We start from the raw sequence: 23,339 nt of genomic DNA, 5'->3' as shown, positions 1-23,339 counted from the left end.
AATCTTTCCACTCTAAACTTTTTCCGAGATTTCCCATTTCCCCCTCTAACTCCCCCAATATCACCGGATACGGTCAGGATTTAAAATAAGAGCTCTGAGACACGAGGTCCTTCTAAAATTATAATTTCATTAAGATTCAATCACCCATTCGGAAGTTAAAAATACCCCTTTCTTCAATGTTTCCTCTCTCTCCAGACCCCCAGATGGTCGAATCCGGGAAACGACTGTTATCAAGTCAATTTGTGCAGGTCCCTGACACACCTACCAATTTTCATCGTCCTAGCACTTGAAAAAACAACAAACACGCCAAAGCACTGAAAATCCCCCAGCTCCCCCAAAGAGAGCGGATCCATTCCAATAATGTCAATCACGTATCTAGAGCTTGTGCTTATTCTTCTCATCAATTTTTATCCCAATCTCTCCACTCTAAGCGTTTTCCAAGATTTCCAGTTTCCAAGATTTCCGTCTCCCTCTCCAACGCCTTATGTCTCTGGGTCCGATTCGAATTGAAAATGGAGGATCTCAGACATATTATTTTTCTAAATATCAAGTTTCATTAAGATCCTATCACCCATTCGTAAGATAAAGATACCTCAATTTTCACGTTTTCCAGGATTTCTGGTTTCCCACTCCAACTCCCCCCACTGTCACAGGATCTTTTCGGGATTTAAAATAAGAGCGCTGAAGCACAAGATCCTTCTAAATATCAAATTTCATTAAGATCTGATCACACATTCGTCAGTTACAAATACCTCATTTTTCTAATTTTCCGAATCCCCCCCCAACTCGCCCAAAGAGCGCAGATCCGGTCCGTCTATGTCAGTCATGTATTTTTAACTTGTGCTTATTCTTCTCACCAATTTTCATCCTGATCTCTCCACTCTAAGGGTTTTCCAAGATTTCCGATCCCCTCAACTCCCCCAATGACACTGGATCCGGTCGGGATTTAAAACAAGACATCTGAGTTACAAGGTTCTTCTAAATATGAAATTTCATTAAGATCCATGCACTCCTTCGTAAGTTAAAAATACCTCATTTTTTCTAATTTTTAGAATTAGCCCCCCCCCCAAATCCCCCAAAGAGAGCGGATCCGTTCCAGTTATGTGAATCACGTATCTAGGATTTATGGTTATTTTTCTCACCAAGTTTCGTCCCGATCCCTCCACTCAAAGCGTTTTCCAACATTTTAGACTTCTCCCTCCAGTGTCACCGGATCCAGTCGGGATTTAAAATAAGAGCTTTGAGACACGATATCCTTTTAAATGTCAAATTTCATTAAGATCTGATCACCCGTTCGTAAGTTAAAAATACCTCATTTTTTCTAGTTTTCCGAATTAACCGTCCCCCACTCCCCCCCCCCCAGATGGTCCAATCAGAGAAACGACTATTTCTCACTTAATCTGGTCTGGTCCCTGATACGCCTGCCAAATTTCATCTTCCTAGCTTATCTGGAAATGCCTAAACTTGCAAGACTGGGACAGACAGACAGACAGACCGACAGAATTTGCGATCGCTATATGGCACTTGGTATAAAACAAACGAACGAACAAACAAATAAACACGCATCCGTGGTCTGTCTTCTGGGACAAAATACAAAACTCCATATTTTGTAGATAGGAGCTTGAAACTTCTACCGTAGGATTCTCTGATGCGCTTAATCTGACGGTGTGATCTTCTTTAAGATTCTATGCCTTTTAGGGGGTGTTTTAATGCAAATTTGCTCAGACTGGTAACTTTTTATAGGTAAGACTAAACTTGATGGAATTTATCAAAAAGTTCGTGGTAACGAACTGTAGTAAGGAGCGACCCGGCTCAATAGTAACCAAAACTCAAAAAAATGGAATTTTGATACCAATAGTTACATCAAAAGAATCGCATTTTAATGCTGGTTTTAAATATATAAGTTTTATCAAGTTTAGTCTTACCCATCAAAAGTTACGAGCCTGAGAAAATTTGCGTTATTTTAGAAAATAGGGGGAAACGCCCTCTAAAAGTCATAGAACTTAAAACGCACAGAAATTACTTCGTATATGAAAGAGGCTGCTTCCTCATCAGCGCCCGTTCTTTACGCTAAAGTTTGACTCTTTCTCTCAATTCTTCTTTTTAAAACAGTAAAAAACTTTAGCGTAAAGAGCGGGGCGCTGATGAGGAAGCAGCCTCTTTCATATACGAAGTAATTTCTGTGCGTTTTAAGTTTTAATGTCGCTCCTTACTTTCAGTTAAAAAAACTTGTTTTTTTTTTATTTAATATATTTAAAACCAGCATTAAAATGCAATTCTTTTGATGTAACTATTGGTATCAAAATTCCGTTTTTTAGAGTTTTGGTTTCCTTATGAGCCGAGTCGCTCCTTACAGCAGTTCGTTACCACGAACTGTTTAAACCTGTCGAGAAGCTTGCAGGTAGACGCGAACCGTGAATCAGATTGTTCGTTGTTATAATTTGTAGGCACATAAACATTAATTACTACATGATTTTCAAGCTTAGCGGCAATAAAGTAACCAGTCTCTGCTAATAGCTTGCAAGGGAATCAGGATAGGATGGCGAGACCACCAAATGATTTGCCTCTCGGTCTAACAATTGCACTACGAAAGAGGAGATGACAATTAGAAAACGGTGATGACAGGTTTTGGTGGTCTTTCAACAGGAAAATTACCAAACTAGGTAATGGACTGCAAGAACGTCGAGGGAATTGGGATTCGATAGCTTTTCAAGTAATTCTCCACCATAAAATTTGGCATCTGAATCTCATTTTGAATTAGAATTACCTTTCAGCAGAGCCTGTGCAATAGGGCATTTATAACTGTAACATGGATGGCTGTCTGAATTGCAAAGAACACATTTTGTCGGTTTCTGGCAGGGTCTGTTTTAGAGCTTCCGTTACCTTTTTCTCCACAGACAGAATAACAAAGTTCGGTTATACATGTACTTGAAATATGTCCACATGATTGGCACTTATACTATCGATAGGGTAGCAGCAAAAACTCTTGAATGCCGAATCGTTCGAAACCGATCACTAATGGTAACTTCAATGTTCGTAATAAATCCTCTTTTGTTTCAAATTTTAGGCCTGAAAGATCTGGTAGACCCACTTTGCTTTGCTTCACTACAATTTCGCATCAGACGTCATCTTGACGTCAAGACGTCTTGACGTCATCAGAGGTCAGATCAATTGGGACACGTTTAATTATTCCAAAGTGAGAAGGATTTTTAATGATGCTGTTTGAGCTGAGAAGCGCATTCTCTATTGCGTGAGCATCATATTTGGATGAAGTGATAACTCTCCAGTCACCTCGGGTGCACTTTAGCTCGACAATTTTCTAGCTAACGGTCACCACATGCTTTTTCTATGAGGTCATTCCTTGATTCCAGTTTGGCTAGGTTACTTGGTAGATTTTTAGTAATCACGGCATAGGATGGTTTGGAAATATATTCAGCCGAGATTTCAACAGCTACTGGTTTACTTTTCGAGAAGTTTTGTTCCATAATAATGTCTAATTTGTTTCACATTCCCGTAATCTTGCGTGTAACAATCACTGTACTTTCACTGGGGATCGAAGGGACTTCTTCTGGTTCAAAAGTAAGGAAAGTAGGCAGAGTAACCTTATCGTAATCACAAGTCTGTAACAATTTGATCATTTCCAAAACATTTTCACACGTGGTAACCTTTTCTGGACATTCGATTAAGACAGTTCGCTTCTATCCATAAGATCTCTTTTGCTTTTATAATGTCTTTTTCTGGGTGGGGGGAAACAGGGCTTCTCCCTTTGTGACTTCATCATGGCTTTTTACAGTTTTCACTGCACGTGACAAAAAGTTTAAAACGGGATTCCAAATGAGCTTATCGGCCATCGCAAATATGCATTAACACAGCAAGTCCAAAATCACAGACCGTATTTCACAGCATAGATTTTTATGGATAGGAAATATGTTAAGGTCAATTTTTTATATATCAAGTCCGTCCAGGAACAAGGAAAGTGTAGGGACCCACTCAGGTATTAACTGCAATTGAAGGGTAACTAAACCAGCAGGTACGTACAACCCTTGCGATGGGTTCCTCCTCTCTTCTGCTTGTTGCTTGAGACGCCTACAGAGCACCGCTAATATGCTTCAAATGCTCTCTAAAACCAAGGTATTTACATTCCGACTCAATAAACAAATGTTCTAAAACTAGGTCAGTAGACCACAATGCTTTTAATCCATATCTAACGGTCTTTAAATGATCTCTTAATTAACTCCGATCATTGAATTAATTCAAGAACACACCAGATTTCAAATTTTAAAAATCCGATCTAGACAGGTGTTCCCAACTTGAAAACAGAATCAATACTTGTTTGATTTATCCCTTTTTTAAAGATGTAACCACCCCCCACCACCCACCAAGAATGTATAAAATTCCCACATTTATGGCTGTCATAATTTCAGCAAAACCGGACAGTTATTTTCTTTCATTTTATTTCACGTGTTTCTTATATCTTCCATGTTTTACAAAACATACAAATCTATACATAAAAACTAATCATACCCATACCACAATAATCCACAATATACTGTCAAGGTATATAGTAATAGGGAATAAGAAGTTGCAATTCCTGCTTTTTGACCCAGTTATTCACTGATAAGCGTAATATTCTGCTGTGGTCATTAAATTTTAATTTAAGCTATACTTTATTATTTACCAATAGTTCTCGAAAATCGTGTGGTCCAGTAAAATAGCAGGTGGTCTGTATTCTCTGTAACAGTTAATGCATTAAAACAAAATTTCGGTTATCATGACCAGATTCGTAACGATACAATTAATTATGATAAGTGATTTTTTAATTAAATTACGAAATACATTACAAAATGTATTGCAGAATTTCTGCAGGCCAGATGTTTGTCTATAATTTTTGTCAATAGGAAACTGCGGCCAGAAGGGGCTGGTAACATTAATTTTAGATTGATCGAGGGGCTACTGAATCTTGGAAATCAAGTTACCAGGCAGCGCGTACCAAGCGTGGCGGAATTGTGTGACGCATAGATATGCACCCAGCTGTGGAAAACGTCCAGTCCCTTGAGACAGATTGGTTTAACCACTTTGAAATTATTTGGACACCAATTATCATAACTCCTAGTAGACCTGTAATGCAGATTTTGAAATCCATGGTCTTTACAATCCAAGGGGCAAGCTAGTACGAAATTACACGTAAGAGTAATAAAATTTAAGAGGAAATCTCCTCCATTCAAATCTAGTGCTATTTTCCTATCTTAAACAGTGCCCAATATCTTTCTCAGGAATTTGTAGTTTTTAGTGATAAATTCCATGCTTATACTGCTAAGCTTGGCCAAAAATATGTAGTAGTATTCCAAAAAATGTAATTAAATAAAAAATAAACTGTCACGCCCACTCTATTTTCTAAAAAGCCGTATTTCAAGATGATAGAGATCAATGGAAATATAAATGGCATATAAATTGAAACAACTTAGTAATCTAGATTGAACAATCGAACCGGATGTTATTTATGTCATTTGATTTCTTCAAAGACTTACGTTGTATATTTTTTTAGAAAACAGCCTCTGTTGATACCACAAATTTATTTTTCTGTTAGATTATAGCTTATAAGACTAGTAGTATTCAGAGGAGTTTAATAGTTTTTATTTGTACTTGTAAAAAAGATATTGACTCTTTCATTACATAAGAAACTGTTATGTGGGCCTTTGTTTTCTCAATAGCTACGTCCAATTCAATCAAACCCTGTATCTATAACAACTTTGAAAAACAAGCTGGTGCAATTTGACATGTTGAAGTCTATTCCTAGCGGGGTAGTTTTATTATGGGTTGACTTGAGTGCCCCGTTGACGGCTATAGAGAAAGTATAAAGATGCGTCTAATATTAGGGAGCTGGAGTTTGCCCCCCCCCCCACGGAAGGATGATCTCCAATTACTTTTGACTTAGAACTGTCAATTTCTGACAGTTCTATTTTCCCCACATCTCTAATCTTTTCTACACAGTTTAACCATTTATTATACTTATTTTAATTTCCCCCCACTGTCAAGCATATATTCCTGGTATAATTGGATTTATCACGGTGCTTTAAAGTGTCCAGGCCTAAGGTGTCACTTCTGGATTTGCTTCATAGTCACCAGAGGCACCATTTGGGCCAAATATTGGGGTGGGCATGAACTCCATTTTGCCCCCCCCCCCAATTTTCACGTAAGAAAAAATGCGAGTTTTTGCAGCACATCGATCGAATATTCTAAGTAAAAACTCATTTTCAGCACCCGTGTGTTGCATGGAAATGTACTGTAACCCAATGTGGAACTCAGCCACACTGACCTCTAAGATTAATTATAATATCAAAGATCATAATCAACGAGGTTAAGTGATTAAACTGAAAGTGGAAAAAATTCAGCCAGACTAAAGGCTGGCCCTCCTCAGTGAGAAATTTTCTTGTTTAAGTAAACAATACGTCGGTGAAAGTAACAGGCGTGCAGTAATTTCAAATCAATTGGACAGAATGGACTATGTTGGACATAATGGATTATAATGGACGGCAAAGGGCCCTTTGTGGTGGAAGCTTGGGTCCCCCTGAAAAATCTGGGGTGGGCAAATTGCGCCTCTGATAGTCACCCAAATAATGCTTTCCTATTAAAGAAAAGAACAGTTTTGAACAAAGGAAAGTAAGGGCCATAATAATTTTTTTATCACGGAATGGACAGGCTTCAACAATTCTTTTAAGGGAGGGGAGGAAATCTTAAAAATAATTTAAGACTTTATACTATTCTGAATATTATAAACTTGCTCTATGGGTTTGCCTAGACATCACAGCAAACGTGAAGAGACACGACAGACTCGGACTACCTATAAGTGATATTACCCTTCAGTGATCGCTTGAAGAACAGCTTATCAGTCACTGCACACCCACTTGAAACGGTCTACTGAGGGATAAGATCAACAAAAGCTAGTCTCTTGATTTCTTCAAAGGGAAGCTCAAAAGATACAATCCTATTAAAAAAAAAGTAAAAAAGTGTTAACTTGTGCCTTAAACGTCGTCTTTGTTCTTCGGTAAAATCGACGCTAAGTTGTTATCAAAATTGCACCATGATGGGTCCCACGGGAGGAATATAGACGGTTACTTTTCATAGGCATATTTTCAAAAATATTACACAATTTAGAGTTCAAATTCAACATGACTACAGAAATTATTTTCGAACAAACTTGAATACAGTATATCTGAATAAAGTAATATCTCACCTTTTACTTGACATTGAAGAAGTGCTCAAGTTAGACTCCACACTCGATCTCCTGGATCTTGTTTTAGTACAGGGGCTATAATTCAGCCCAGGGGAATCATCACTTTGCTCATTCTTTTTCACTTCAAATTGGTTACGAAGGTTTCGAACTGATGGTAAAAATTTCTTCATCCGTCGCAATGTCTCAGTACCAGCATAATCTTTAGCTGATTCACAAACACTCACCTAAAATAAGACTACATAATTACAAAGTGTAACTTTCCATACTATATTACAGAGAGTTTTCCCAAAAAATAAATAGTTTCCAGCCACCAGACTTCCATTTTATCGCCTCTATTTCTTTCTGGTTAAGATTAAGAGACTGATAAAAAAGGGAGGTGTAGCTCTCTTTTTATCAAAGAATCTTTTTCTCTTTCTATCTAATTGCTTGGATAGACAGGTAAATAGATATAACCACGGTAAATTTAAACAATCAAACCGAATATATCATCAAATGCCCCCCACAAGGGTCTATCAGGGTTGCCAAATGGAAACACTTTAAGCAAAAGGACACAGACCCATGTGCCAGGACGCAATGGCATGAAAGGACAAAAGTGAGAAAACGACATGGCACATAAAAAGGCAAAAAAGGGAAGTATTTTATAAATTTATGACATGAAACGAAACATTTACTAGATGGATGTATATTTTGGTTAAAAAAAATCGTATTTTTCACCAAAGTATTACTTTTTTTTAGCATCAATGTTTTGCCAAAAATATAGTAAGTAAAGTCATTTTGTATGGACGTTTTATATGAATTTATTCGTTTTCATTATATTTGATATTAACTGGCCGCTTTGAAAGAGATTTTTCGGTCTTTTGGTCAACAAATAAAACTGGTAAAATCAATATGCACTAGTTTTTAAATTTTCAAGATGAACGCATTTTAGGCAAAAATTACACAAAAATTACACATTTTTGGATTCTGAGGGGAAACATTCGTGGACCAAAAGGTTGGCAACCCTTTACGATTTTTCTGAAGGCACCAAACGAGTGACACTTAGTGGACTCAGGCAGCGTGAGAGGCAGAGGGTAATAGCCTGATCTGACTGATTAACAGAACAGAATTTAAATGTTGCCAGAATTACGAAGATGGTATGTAGAATCATCAGAGACAAGAGATGAACTAGTTCTGAGGGTTGCAGGAGTATCAGAATGCAGTTGAAATATAACGAAGGATATACAGACGTGAAAACGGTAAGAGACTTCAAATCAAGCAACAGCTTATTAATAGAACTATTTACAAGTATAAGGCTATTCGCTTTGTCAGATACCTTAGAGAGGTGCTTCAGAAAGGCAAACAAAATGTGACATCCACGTAATGGAGTAATAAATGTAAAACTGAATTAATGAATGGAATAAAATTCTTAAAGTTGATCGAAATGTATTTGAGTTTTCTCGGAGTTCTAAGACTTCGCGACATCTTCATAATTCATTATGTAAGATAATCAATAAAATATTTTTAGGGGAAAGTGGGAGGGGAAGCACTGCCACCTTGATTTTAACGAGGCTCCCACGAAAGTTCTTCTTCTTCAAGGGGCAGAGAATCCCAGTCTTCTTGTTTTTTTCCAATTAGTGATTCTACTCTGCTTTATAATTTTTATCTTTTAGTTCCCTCTCTTCTAGTGTTAATACACAGTACAAGACGGCCATAAATTGATAAATAATAATGGCCACAATTAGAGAAAATAACCCAAAGATGGTCTTAACATAGTGTTGCTTTTTAGTTTTATCCCTTCCTCTAGGAAAATCCTTAGTAATTGCTCGTCCGCCACCCCCAGGAAAAAATCAATATTTTTTGGCATATATCCAAGCAAGCTCGATAAACAGGATACAAGTGACATTTGCTGATTGTACTTAAATGACCATAATTTAGCCACTAGTTAATTATGATAAAAATTGACGTCAACACAGCTACCACCCACTATTAGGAATGAATTCATAATTCTTCACAACTTTATTTTGAGTTGCTTTGACAGCACCCGGAATCTCAGCTCTTAGGCAATCACACTCCTTAAATTTTTGAATACTGAATAACGGTGAAACATACCCGTGGCGATCTTGACGATGAGCGTTGCCTAACAGTTTCATTATACACTTCGATGCATCGATCTGCCTCTGTTTTCTCTTCTGTTTGAGAATCTTCCTTTTCTTGACTGTTCGAAAGAAGATCTGGAAGAGGTTATGGAATCAAGATTAAATCAGTTTTTTATTTCTTTGGTATTTCAAATAAGATTTTAGATGTTTTTTCATAAAAGTACGAATTCTCAAAAAAATTTATGCTCTTGTTGTTGCTGAACGAATAGTTTTATTAGAATAAAAACGTCAAAATATATGCTCATCCGTGTAATCATCGGGGACGACTGTTACAGGTTGTTCTGGACACATTCTTTTCTCTGGACTTCTGATAATCTTTCTAATAATATTTTTACACGTTTCAGTTGGTATTCGGGCAGCTTATTTCCAAAAAAAAGTGTCCTTGCATTGACAATATGTTTTTTCCAACAGTTTGACGGTAATATTCAGCCTTACAGGAGGAGACTAAAAATTGGATTGTATTACATAACTAGGATTTTTAGCGATAGTTACGGGATTATAAGGCTCAAGTAACAAGGATTGCTTTCATCATTATTATCATGCTTTTGTATGTAAAAAATGTGTACATCTTTGTCTTATTATTGGTGACACCCATTTTCTCCTTCAAATACAAAGCGCTGTTGAAACGCGAATGAAAAAGAAATTGAATAGTATTGCCAAAATATTTAAGACACTCCCGTAAATTTAACAATTAAGACAGGCACAACAATAGAAATGCACGAACGAACTACAAACAGGTGTATATTTCTAGGCGTGTAACGTTTTTTGTCCACATTGTTCATTGATTAAATGTTATAAATTTTAATATCTACCAGAAAGTATATGGGTCCCAGGGCGTAAGCAAGAGGAGGGAGGTATTTGACGCTAAAGCCCAACAAATAGGACTTCGTATCAACACGAGTCTTCTAAACTAAAAAGTATTAAAGTTTGATCAATGCGTGAAGGTTAATTTTCTGATTCGATAGAGGGAATTACAAAAAAAAAAATATTAAAGACTAAACAATTTTAGCTGTCCTTAACTGCATATCCTGCTACATTAGAGTTTGCTTACTTAGTATAGAAGTGAGGAACACATATCTAGTGAAGCAACATAATAATGATAAACATTAGCCACATGAACATTGACTTACCCACCCCCTTAAAACACTAATTCCTTTTTATTATTGTTTCTCAGACTAGATATCTGTGTGAAATCATGAATTATGTCTAGGTAGGGGGAGACGGTATAAGATTTCCACTTCTTATTTTAGATGATCCACTCCATACACGAGATAAAACGACCAAACTGAGTTAAATGTAATGGAAGCTGGACTTTTTGAAAAAATGGCTATATCCCTAATAGCCACTAGAAAAATAAAAAAAGCTATACCTTAATAAAAGTATCATTGTGAATCTTATGCAAGTCTTTTTCGATATTTCTTTGCCGTGAAAACAATACTACTAAACACAACTCACCGCCGTACTAAGCCCCATGAGGCCAACACAGCTACGCACCTCCTCCTTCATCCCAATTCAAAGTTTTACTCTTTACACACTCCCAGGAAGTTCGCATTTCCTTCAAATCTTTCTCTATGACATCCTCCCACCCGAACTTCAGATGACCTACTTTCTGTTTTCTTTACGATTTCCCGGAAAGGACAATTTTCGCCAATTTGTCATCCTTCTTCCGCAAAACGTGCTCTATCCATCTCAACCTTTCTCTCATTATAGCCCCAAAAAGCAGAATGAAAATAATACCTTTATTTATTTCATTTCTTTGTTCAATATCTTCACCATGCGTTGATTCCCCGCTGGAATGAAATTCACCCTCAGCCGCCGACCCAATCCCTTCCGATTCAGATCCTCCAAGTGACCCCAGACTAGTGTTACTACTTGCGGTTCGAACGACATCTTTCGTTGTGTCACATGAAGACATTATACCGTAATCGTTTCTTGGCTGTTTTGTAGAACTATGTCGGTCCTCTTCCTCCTCCTCCTCCTCTGTTTCTTCTGGTATTACTTCTAGTCCTAAAAGGTTGGTTAATTAAAATCAGCCTTAAATGTAGACTGAAAACTGAAATTAACGCAGAGACACATTGTTAACAATTATAGGCTTATACACAAGGGAGGGGGAGGTTAGAGATATTGAAGCCTGATCCCACCAAAATCCTACGACTTAAAGAAAAGATGGTCTAAATATTAGAGAAAACCTTACGGTTATCTTAGTTTTAGTAGCTGTGTTTGCTTTTTAACGCAGGAAACGGAAGAAAATTCCAAGTTTGCTATTAGAATTTTGTGTGTGTGACTATTTTAACCTATTTCTTTTTGCTAACAAGGCAGACGAGTCAGTAAAAGTGGATTCTGCTAAACTTTATCCTCCCTTAACAATCAGGCCAAATTCCAAAAATAAAAGCAAATATTCTACAGTTTTGACGGTAGTGATTAGATTTACCTTAAGTACATTAGAGTTGCGGGAGCTAGAGATCGATGCTTTCTCAGTTTTTTTTTTCTTTCTGTATGTCTAGTCTGACGTTTCAACGAAACACTAGAATCATATTTTGGGCCTTACATTATGCTGCAGCTGAGTTTGAGCCCCGAATCCCGTATTGGCAAGCAGGTCCGGACATTTATCCTGATATCTTCTTCTTCTTGCTTGGATTATTATGCAGACGCTTTCACATAGTCTCATCATCAGGTATTTGATCCCAATGATGAGATTATGTGAAAGGTGTCTCCACAATAATCCTAAGAAAGGAGAAGAAGCACAAGCATCAGCAGAAGGACTAATTGTAATTTGTTAAGGTTTGAAGCACAATAAGAAAGTAATAACTACATTAGGCTGCAATAAGGGCTTTGGGATACCAATCCAGTTATTATAAATCCTGTTGAACGCCAAAAATTATGAAAATTCATTCTAATAAGCGCTGCTGAAGAAGGTTAAGTAAGAGTTTATTGTTTGAACCAAATTGTTCTTGCCATCAAAAAAATGATAGATTCGTCGCAACGAAATTTTGATACCAATAGATACATCAAAAGAATCGAATTTTTATGCTGATTTTCAATATACAAGTTTCATTAGGTTTAGTCCTAACCATTAAAAGTTACGAGCTTGAGAAAATTTGCTTTTTTTCGAAAAAAGGAAGAAACACCCCCTAAAATAAATAGAATCTTAATGAAAATCACACCATCAGGTTCAGAGTATCAGAGAACTCCACTGTAGAGATTTCAAGCTCTTATCTGCACAACTGTGAAATTTTGTTGTTATTTTTTTTTTGCCAGAAGAAAAATCACGGATGCGTGTTTATTTGTTTTTTTTCTCAGGAATGATCGTTTCGGCCCTAGAATTTCGCGAAAGGGCTAATTCGAACGGAAATTAAAAGTTACAGTGCCCTTTTTAAGTGACCGAAAAATTGGAGGGCAACTAGGCCCCCTTCCACGCTCATGTTTTCTTCAAAGCCACTGGATCAAAATTTTGAGATAGCCGTTTTGTTCAGCATAGTCGATATATCTAATAACTATGTCTTTGAGGACGACTTAGTCCCCCACAGTCCCCGGGGCAAGGGCTCCAAGTCATGAGCTTTGCCCATTGTTTACATATAGCATTAGTTATGGGTAAGTAAGCAGACCTTTTCAGTGGGGATTGGGTTACGTGGGAGGATCTTTCCATGGAAGAATTTTTCATGGGGGAAGACAATTTCTATGAAGGGGGCACTGGATATCCCAGCATTATTTAAATTACGATCAGAAATAAGATTAAAAAACAAGTTTTTTCAACTGAAAGTAAGGAGTAACATTAAAACTTAAAACGAACAGAAATTATTAAGTATAGGAGGGGGTTCGTCCCCTCGTCAAAACCTCACTGTTTATGCTAAAGTATCTTTATTAATTATAAAGCAGTTATTTATCCTGATTAAACGGTCTTTGTGCTTCAGAGGTCATTCTTAAAGAATTAGAACAAAATTCACACTTTAGTGTAAACAGCGAGATTTTGACGAGGGTGAGAACTCCCTCATATTACGTATATGAGGAAGTTCACACACTCGTCAATACCTCGCTCTTTACGCTAAAGTTCGAATTTTGTAAACTAATGGCCAATATATGCAATAATTTGTTTGTGTCATTTTCTGGCCAATCCTAGCATTTAACTTTACCTTAAGCAGCTTCATAACTATGAAGTGATAATATGTGATTTTATTTTTTATGTGATAATAAACCAAAGATATTGCATGTGTTCAGCTTGTTGTTGTTATTAAACAAAAAAAAAAAAAGTTTTTTCCAACTGAAAGTAAGAAATAACATTAAAATTGAAGCGAACATAAATTATTACATTTGTCTTTTAAAGATCTTTTCTTTCATTCAGTCATTTGAGAATTGCTCAACTTGTGACTCATTTTCATAAATTTCTTACAATATTAGTTCCGCAAATATCGCTAATTTAAGTTACGTGGGAGAATCTTTCCATGGAGGGGAAGCTGGATTTCTCGATATTATTTAAAAAACGATCAGCAATTAAATAAAAAACAAGTTTTTTCAACTAAAACGAACAGAAAATATTACGTATATGGGGTGTGTTGCCTCTCCTCAGTAGCTCGCTCTTATGCTAAAGTTTCTTTTTAACTTCAAAAGAGGTTGTTATTTTAATTAAATAGCCTTTGTGATTTAGGAGTCATTCTTAAACAACTGAAACAAAAATCAAACTTAGGTTATTAGTTTAAAAAAAGTAAAATTGATATGCAAAATTCATGTACGGTGAGCCAAATCCAAAACCTGCACTAATTCAAAAAAATTCAGATATTAAGTAAAAAAAAGGGTTTTTAAACTGAAAGTAAGGAGCGATATTAAAACTTAAAACAAGCAGGATTTAATATGTATATAAAAGGGGCTGTCCTCTCCTCAACACCCCACTGTTTACGCTAAAGTTTTCATCTTTTTAAAAAGGAGAGTTGTGACAATAAGTCAAATTATAGTGTAAAGTGCCGGGTGTTGAGGAGAGGACAGTCCCTTTTATATACACATTAATTTCTGTTCGTTTTAAGTTTTAATGTTACTCTTCATTTTCAGTTATGAAACCTTTTATTTATTTAATTAGGTTTAGGATCTAAGTTAGACAGCATTAATATGTTGCTTTTTTAAAGCAAAAACACTGATGGGGTGTTGGAAAATAAAAACAAATAGACTTTACAAAGAAATACCTAAATTTGAAAGCCTATGATTTGTACTATCCGAGTGTTTAACAAGCTAGACCTCAAAGTTCTGTGTCCGTAGAGCAGGGGTTCGATTTCTGATGTAACTGATTATTTCATTTGCAGTGCGACTCTGTTTGCTCAGCCAGAGTCGACCAGCTCCAAATGGGTACCTGGTGAAATCTAGGGGGAAACCACGGGAAGCGTCTGCCCCAACCACGCATTGCACTCCCGGCCAAAGGCAGCAAATCAGGAGTGCTAAGAAGACCATTGGTCTTAATCCGAAAAAGATTCATGTTTCTTAACTTTGAGACCGTCTTTAAGGAAAGTGTCGTCATTTTCTTAAAAGAAAAAATTCACTTCATACATACAATGTTACAAGTTTTTGAACGAATAAAAACTATAGCGTTTTTGCGGAAACAAATCAAAACTGTTCCCCAGGTATTTTTGTCACAGAAGTCAAACAAGGATTGCTGCAGCACAGTTTTATAGTGATTTTTGACACTTTCAAAAATTGGTCAAAAGTACGATTTAAAAAAAAGTCGATTTGAAAAATACGCACATTTTGAGAAATTATAAGTACAACCAACATTAAAAAGCGATCCCTCTGAAAACGCAGCAAAAGAGTGACCAATAAAAAGATTGTATAGCATAAGCTATTTATAGTTAAAATAAAACCATTTGATTCGTCGCCTATAAATAATCCACCAATTAGAAGTTAGATTCTCAAGGATATCGTGTAAATATTCCTGCTGAGCCAATAGAAACCACTGTAGCGCACCATAAAGTTGCCAAGAAAGTAAAAAGTAATACCTTTAGATGCTAATTGTAGTAAGTCATGTTGAACTATACTTCAGTAAATTTTCCCCGCTTACACAGATGTAAACACGACAAAAGCAATTTTTTCTACCGTGATTGCAAAAGTATTAAGATGAAAGCCCTAATTTATCTTTATTTCAAACTTTCCATCGCTTGATTTATAACTAGAGACAATCATGTTGACCTTTCAATAACCCAAATAATAATAGCAACTGAATTTAACTGACGCGAAATTTAACGAAATTATTTTGAATGTGTTAATTAATTAATAACTTTTTTTTCAAATTTATTGTTTGAATTATTATTTTTTAATTAATTGATAATTCATTAATTATTTTCATTTATTAACTACACCCTGTACGTTATTTTAATAAAAATAGAATTTCAAAAAATGTAAAATGACTTAAATCGTTAGATTACTTATTTAAAATTTTGCACCCATAAAGCTTCTGCCCCCGGGGCAATTTTCCCTCTGATAATACCTTGATCTTCTGTATAATAGCTTCTTGAATCAGATTCTCCAATTCCTTCGTCGTAGTGCTCTTCTTTCACATTTAAATAGTCTGCAAAATAAAATACAACTTAGGATCAATGGAATATTACAAAACCCTAAAAATTATGTTTGTCTTTTTAATAATCAGTTTTTGGAACTATTTGGTAAATGCAAAGGACACGCTGCATAGAAGATAGTACAATATTGTATAAGTTTGAATATAGACCCTCTTGACCAGGTATGAGGGGGGGGGGCTATTTGAAATACAACTAAAAATAGAATGAAACATCTCTTTGTAAAATACTTTTTTTTCACACCTAGAAGGTTTGAAAGAGAACAAGAAACCAGAATTCACCCCTTTATTTTCCTTTTTTGTGGTCCATGGGCCTTCGTCTTTAAAAGAAATATAAAGAGTCACGTATACTGGAATTTAAATATGGGTGGCATTTTCGTTGGGCGGGGAATACTAACCTAACCTGGGACACACAAAGCTACCATTATTTATCCTTTATTTTTTTTCTTTTTAGTGGTTCGTGAATTCTTTCTTTAAACAAATCAATAGAAACCTCTCATCATTTTTGCCAGAGTGGTTCGTAAATGGCATTTACAGCTGATTATACCAGCTCTACAACATCACATCCTTCATATTGATAGCTATTCTCCGTCAAATATAAATTGGATAACAAAAACTATTTGATTAATACCCTCAACTTATGAAAATGAAAAAAGGATCTCACTCGTTGCTTATTTAGAATGTAGTTTCTTGCTGTGCTGGCAAAAACTATTTTTTTTTATCCATTGTAGGCTTATACAACATACAACAAGTCAACACTAAAATTTGGAGCGGAAAAGGTGGCTATGACGATCGAGGAAGCCGTGTTGTTGCATTTTAATTACAGGAAATCATCAAGGCACCGACAAATTATCCAAAAACGAAAACCAGATATGCCCGAAGATGATATCGGAAAAAAAACTCACAGAAATGAAGCTTAAATCTGCATCAGTAGCGTCAATTGACGAGAATTTAGGGGGGAAAGGGCGAAATATACTTTCCAATATCCAGTGGGGAAAAATAGTCATTTTTTTCAATTTTTCCAATAAATAACAAACGGCATCTTCAATGAAAATAGCTTTCAAATTATTTTTTATCGAAATCTAGGGGGAAGACGTGAAATCTAGGGATGACAAAGACACCTATACCCCCCCATCCTAATGACTTAACTGATGGACATGCCACATGGCATATTTGGAGTGATGGCTAGTTCAAAAGTTATTTATTCATCTAAAAGCAGGATAGGAAAGGATGCATCACTTCTGAAATTTTCTGAAAAGTAGAGGCTATAAGGGCCCTGCCAAAAAGAGGTCCACCACTGCTTACTTGCGTTATTTTACAACCTGATTTCCACCAACCAATTTATATTGGTAAAATAAAATTGCGGGTAGGAGCAAATTCAGTGGGAACTTCTCATAGTTGGATCCAGCAATTTACGTGAGAATATAGTGAAGGGAGTGAAAAACCGCTAGCACCAATTAAAATGTAGAGTCGGACAAACTTCATTGAAAAAGTAGAAAATTTTAAAGAAAATCCAATATTTTGCAAGATCAATCTGTAATACGATATGATTAAGACCGAGATTTCTCGGTGAGTGATAAATAAACAGCATTTTTATATTCAAGAATTATTTCGAGTCAACATCCAGTCTGCGCAAAGAAGGGCTTGGTCCCCAATTGATGGGACAATCTGTATTGGCTTTTTCTGCAATTGGCCATGACTTGACTTTTCCCACAACTATTCCATTTTCAATTCAAATTTATGATGGTAGGTCTACTTGGAAAAAATTCTGCTTTCTTTACTCTCCCCTGAATTTTAAAGTAACCAAGAATACAAGTTTGCAGCATTTGTGGGTAAAACACAGTCACCAAATACTAGGTAGCGTAGGTGTAATTTTTCCATTAATTCACTTCCACTAACGTTCTAGTTATGGAAATGGTTTATTTAATTAATAAAAAGACTTAAAGATATTTTGATTAAGTCTTTTTGGTCGCTGTCAAATGCCTGTGCTTTCTTGAGCTTTACAGGGATATCAAGTGAGAGATCCTGACACCAAGGGGTCAGGATCTCTCCTGATCAATCACGTATCCACTAAGGAGCGGAAGGTAACAGGTTTGAATCCCCCCCCTAAAAAAATTATGTGAATCGTAAAAACGTAACAAAAATAAATATATACAAGTTTGTGATTTGCTGTTTTCAAGGTTTTTGTACAACCCCTTCCCCCCAAAAAAGTTCTGGATACACCCTTGCCTAACACTTATTGATTATTTTTATATAGTTTTTTTTTGTTTTATATAGTTTGTATTGCATATAGTTATTGTTTTATATTTTGTTGTGAATAGTTTTTGTTGGCAGTGTATAAACGAAATATAATAAAAGTAGTGGTAGATAACTAACGGGAAAGTTCAGTGTTGGTGATTTTTATTTCCGACATTATCTGGTAGGTAGACACAGTCACATAAGTAAATTAAGAGGGGTTGGCATTTTAGGACAGGGGGACGAAACTTCAAAAAACACAAAACACAGATGTATTGTGTGAAAAATGTAAAAAAAAAACAAAAAACAAGGAAAACTTGAACTGTGAAGGGGAGAGGCGGGATTTCGCAGGTGATTACACTATTAGTGACCATAAATGTGCACACCTTTAATTAGGCATAATTGAAAAATAAGCCTAAAAATTTATGAATTATATAGAAAGTGTAATAAATTTTAGGAAAAACCTGAGGCGCCTCAAGGTTGCTCGGGGGAGACTGCATGGGCATAAGATCACCTCTCCTCTGAAGCGCATTCCCGCCAAGTGTTTGCCTGTTAACATGACACCGAAAATACAGAGCACAAAGAATGCAAAGAAAAATCTAAAAGCAAAAAACTAAAATAAAATTTAAGTATCTCGATATTCTAAAACACTAGCCAAGATCAAAAGCTGAATAGTTTTAAGTAGTGCCTGGATTGCTCAATGGATCCACATTAGAAGAGATAAGAATATAAAATTCATTTCAATAAAACTTTGGCAAGTGGCAAAATATTGGCAAGTGGCAAGTGGCTACTGTAACTGAAACTTATCGCAGCCCCGTTTTTCTCATCCACCTTACTTTTCTATGAGCAACTGCTAGAACAAGAGCCCAAAAGCACCGTTAAACAATTCCCGGGTTGGAAATACCCCCCCCCCCCAAAAAAAAAGACACAACTGGTGAAAATTCAGTAGAACATACGCTCACGCTTTTCTAAAAACCGTGTTGGTTTTGTCTGAAAACTTTGTGCAATATCTTAGCCTTATCATCATGTTAGATAAGTTACTTCCAATTAATTTTAAAGAAATGCCTCTAAAATTGCTATATTCACTCATTACCGTTCTCGTCTAAGTTTATGTAAAAACCAAGGTAGAATAAAATCATATATGTAAGAAAAATAAAAATCAATGTCGCTTGAGAAGGGCAGCAGTAACAAACAACACAAAAACTCCCAAAGCCATTGTTTTCAAAACTTTGCTAAAAATGCAATGGTGGAGACTGGTGAGTCCCAAAAAATGTATCACTCCAAGTTTGGAGAAAATACCAAATGGAGATTAGATTTTAGACCGTTCAACCATCAGCCTTAGTTTATGTAAATAGTGAGGGGTTAGGTACTTCTTTTCACAAAACTGTGACACACCGAAACTGAGGCAGGATTGAAGATATGAACATAAACTTGAGGGGGCCTTAAGGCATGGGATCGGAGGCGCGGTTGGAAGTACAAACTCCACACACCTTCGACAGACATTTCGTAACCAGTTTTAAAACATAATTTAAAATTCAAAAATGAATGTTAAATTAAGTAATTAAACTCAGGTTCTTAATTCATTTAAAGTGGTTATGTCAGATCGAAATACGTTTCTTGTGAGTACAATCATTTGTCAAAACAGATGCAAGCTACTTTATCCGAAGAGAAGAGGATTGGATATTAAACACATTTTAGGGATGGCGTAAAGATTTAAATATTTAAATTTTAAAATTTTCTTTCCAAATATCACGATGTTGTACACTCTGATCTTCTAAAGAGAAACAAATTCACTGTCTGAACTCCCCCTGCAGATATTCGGAGGGGGTCGTAACCTAAAACCCTCACGTTAATATTGAGGCTGTAACCTCAAACTCTGCAACTGGACGGTGTTATATTTTTAATAATGAATGACTATCTGTAAACCAGCAGCATTTTCGAAGGTATATATGTTTGACTTGACATTTATCTAAGTATTCTAAAACGTTGCTGCATGTGTACAAAGTTTCCAATGCTGTCGATATATACAATTGGTTTCTAGGCACATTGTATCTCACTCATTTAATTTATATTCAAAAAACGGGTGATAATGATCTCACTTACGGCCGTTGAGGCCATTACGCCTGATCAGCGAAACCATAGATGCTGAATTATTCAAGGAGAATGCGATTAGTATGGGTCGTATAAATGGTGACTATCCTCTCAGCTAAGTCCCAAACATCACCTCCCAAAACAAACAATAAAGAAGTTTACCCTATTAAATCCTTGCGGTTAATGAGTCAAAATTTGAGTGATAAAATTTGATCTGATTTTTCCTTTAACAGTTCAATAGTAACTGCAACACAGAATTCGAAATATCGCGGAACAATTACCCACTATTATTTTCAAATGACAGGTACAGTTTTGATGGTTCTAACGGTATGAGTCCAATGGCTTAAAGGTAATGATAGATACAATGCGCCATATGGTGGACACCGTTCCGACAGCATCTTTTGAAGAATTCATGAAATTGGTTTCATCCACAAAAACCACAAGATGATCTGCAATGATTATATTTGCACTTCAATCAGGCGCTAAGTTGACGCAAGAGATTTGGGATGTTAAATGGAGCGTTTTATTGCTGAATTTGATTTTCCTTTCATCCTTTTCTATGAAAAAAGAAATTTTCTAGGTCAGAAGAAATATAAGGCTAAGGTACAGAAAGATAAGATTAAAGGGCAATATTTGGAAAAAAGTAGCAGCAGTTTGAGAAGGAGCGCTTCCATCAATCTTAAGTCATAGATAAATCTTAGAAATATCTAGTATTGAGCGATTTTTTGAAAATACAAAGCGTTTGTTAGCTAATTGGATTAACATCATATTTGGAATTATTTAATCTTTAACCGTCAAAGTACTTGCATTATCCCTGACCCACACCGCAGCCAGTACTACTACAACTATTACTAATATCTTGCTACCGGAGCAAGCCAGCTTGGGCCAAAATAACCTGCGCACACTCCTTCTTCATCCCAATATATTCGAACCTTTCCTATTTAACGCCTCCCATGCAAATCGAATTTCCTTTAAATAATTGGAAGACTTGTTTTTCTTTTGGCCAAAACGGGGGGTGAAAAAGAACAATTATTGTTTATCTGCCATCTTTCAGCCTAGTCTTTTTAACTTTTTTTTCCGGTATCGCCTTGACACATAAGATCAGACCAAATAATTCGTGGACCTGATTGTTCCTCCGTGGACCTAAAACTATCCTTAGGCACTCCCTCTGGAAATCTTTCAAGACCGATTTCTGAATTGACATTCTAAGTTTGAATCCTATTCTTACTATGTTCCCATTCTTCAACATATTTATATATTGCCTATTTTATTCTATAATATGCTCCTATTCTTCTAAATCTCTTTCAACTGCTTAAAAAAAAAAAAAAAAAAAAAAAAAAAAAAAAAAAAAAAAAAAAAAAAAAAAAAAAAAAAAAAAAAAACTGACATAATTTCACAAAAGAACGGCGGTTCAATTCACAAAATTTAGAAGGGTAAAATGTATTTTTCAAAATCTAGGGGGGATTGGTATTTTTTTTCTATTTTCCCAAAGAAAATGTAAAAAATGGCATTATTAATGAAAAAACTCCCCAAAAGGTATTTTTTCCAAATTTAACGGGATGGGCGGAAATCTGAGGGAGGGGTTCAAATTCGAAATTTTCCGGTTTCATATGCAACCATTCTTGGAAGGTTCCTGTGAGATTCTCATCCTAGTTTCTAGAAATGTAATAATTATATATTTTCCAAATTTCAGTCAGAATTACCTAATGGATACTTTTTGGTCCTTCTTTACTTTAGGTGACGCTACGAACCCCCCATGTCTGAAAAAGCTACTTTGTGAAAATTTACACCATTAAAAAAAACAGATCCTTGTTAATTTTGATTGTCGCTCAATTCTTGAGAAAATTGGCTTGCAATTTAATGCATTATATTTCCCCGTGAAAGTTTTTTTTCCGTTTCGACGAAAAACAAATTCACATGCTGACCAATGGTCTGCGTTGCGCAGGTACCGATCTCCTGATTCGATGCCTTCGGCCGGGAGTGCCATGGGTTGTTAGGGACAAGTTATCCGACGCTTCCTTTGTTTTCTCCCCGGATTTCTCTAGGCACACATTCAGACTTGGGTCGACTCTGGCTGAGCTCATAGGGTCACACCATTAACCCCGTTCCCAATCAAATAACCAGCGACACCAAGACTTGAACCCCTGACCTGAGGATTTCAAGCCCGGAGCCCTTTTTTCTTTCTTTGCTATCTGTAATATACTAGGCAGCATAATATTCGAAATTGATGAGACATGCGACTAGAATCACTTTAAAATTGAACAGTCAATGTTTACTCAGGAATGAAGATTTTCAAAATTTTCTTACATTTGCAGCAAGATTGATTCCTTTTAATATTCCTGAGAGCTTGTTCAGTAAACCTTGTCCAAGAGACAAGGAGAAAATCGATGACAAAGGCTTATGACAAAGGTTCAAATGTCCTATCCATAACACGAAATATCATATTTCTTACTTTATAATAGCGGCCGAACTATCTCCTATAAATCATAATCAGACTCACTCCTCCTAATTACGCGTTTTTTATGAATTATGTAATGACATAATTATATGATTTAAATGCTTTTAAACTGAAAACAGTTGTAATACTGTGTCAACAACACAGGGGAAAATCTTCGGAAATACGGATCCTATAATCTCATCTTAAGTTATTCTATACTGCATTGGTTGAACGCAACCAAAAAAAATGATCACTAAATCAGCACATAAACCTCTAGGTTATTGAAGAAAATCACTAAATCAACCAAAAAATCACTAACATCTAATGATTTTTTTCATCGGGTGGCAACCCTGATCCGTAGCAGCTTTACTTAGCTGAGCATTAGTGCTTATCTACGTTTGGGACCGATTTTTCAGCAACAATCTGCAATTAAATCGTGCTGGGTCGAGCTATCAGGAAGTGCAAAACATTCAAATTTGCTTTGTCATTCTCTGTGAACGGTTTCAGTTTTTGGTGTCGACTGCATTTAAGGAGCGACATTAAAACTTTAAACGAACAGAAATTTTTCCGTATATGAAATGGGTTGTCCCCTCCGCAATCCCTCGCTCTTTACGCTAAAGCTTTTAATTGTTTTAAAAAGTAGAATTGTGGCAAAGAGTG

General features: G+C 36.0%; 1 protein-coding gene across 2 annotated transcripts in view; it reads right to left on the bottom strand.

Moving 5' to 3' along the window:
- Positions 1-23,339, bottom strand: part of LOC136038020 (uncharacterized) — a 98,406-nt gene that overhangs the window by 29,788 nt on the left and 45,279 nt on the right. For both annotated transcript variants that reach the window (XM_065720958.1, XM_065720959.1), the window contains 4 exons: positions 15,833-15,913; positions 11,107-11,376; positions 9,323-9,444; positions 7,235-7,458 (listed from right to left, as the gene is read on the bottom strand). In XM_065720958.1, the coding sequence (XP_065577030.1) occupies positions 7,235-7,458; positions 9,323-9,444; positions 11,107-11,376; positions 15,833-15,913 (697 nt within the window). The remainder of the gene's footprint in view (positions 1-7,234; positions 7,459-9,322; positions 9,445-11,106; positions 11,377-15,832; positions 15,914-23,339) is intronic.

This window comes from Artemia franciscana, chromosome 17 (assembly GCF_032884065.1).
Source record: "Artemia franciscana chromosome 17, ASM3288406v1, whole genome shotgun sequence".
NCBI lineage: Eukaryota > Metazoa > Arthropoda > Branchiopoda > Anostraca > Artemiidae > Artemia > Artemia franciscana.
The sequence above is the reverse complement of the archived record's forward strand: the minus strand, read 5'-3'. Positions and strand labels throughout refer to the sequence as shown.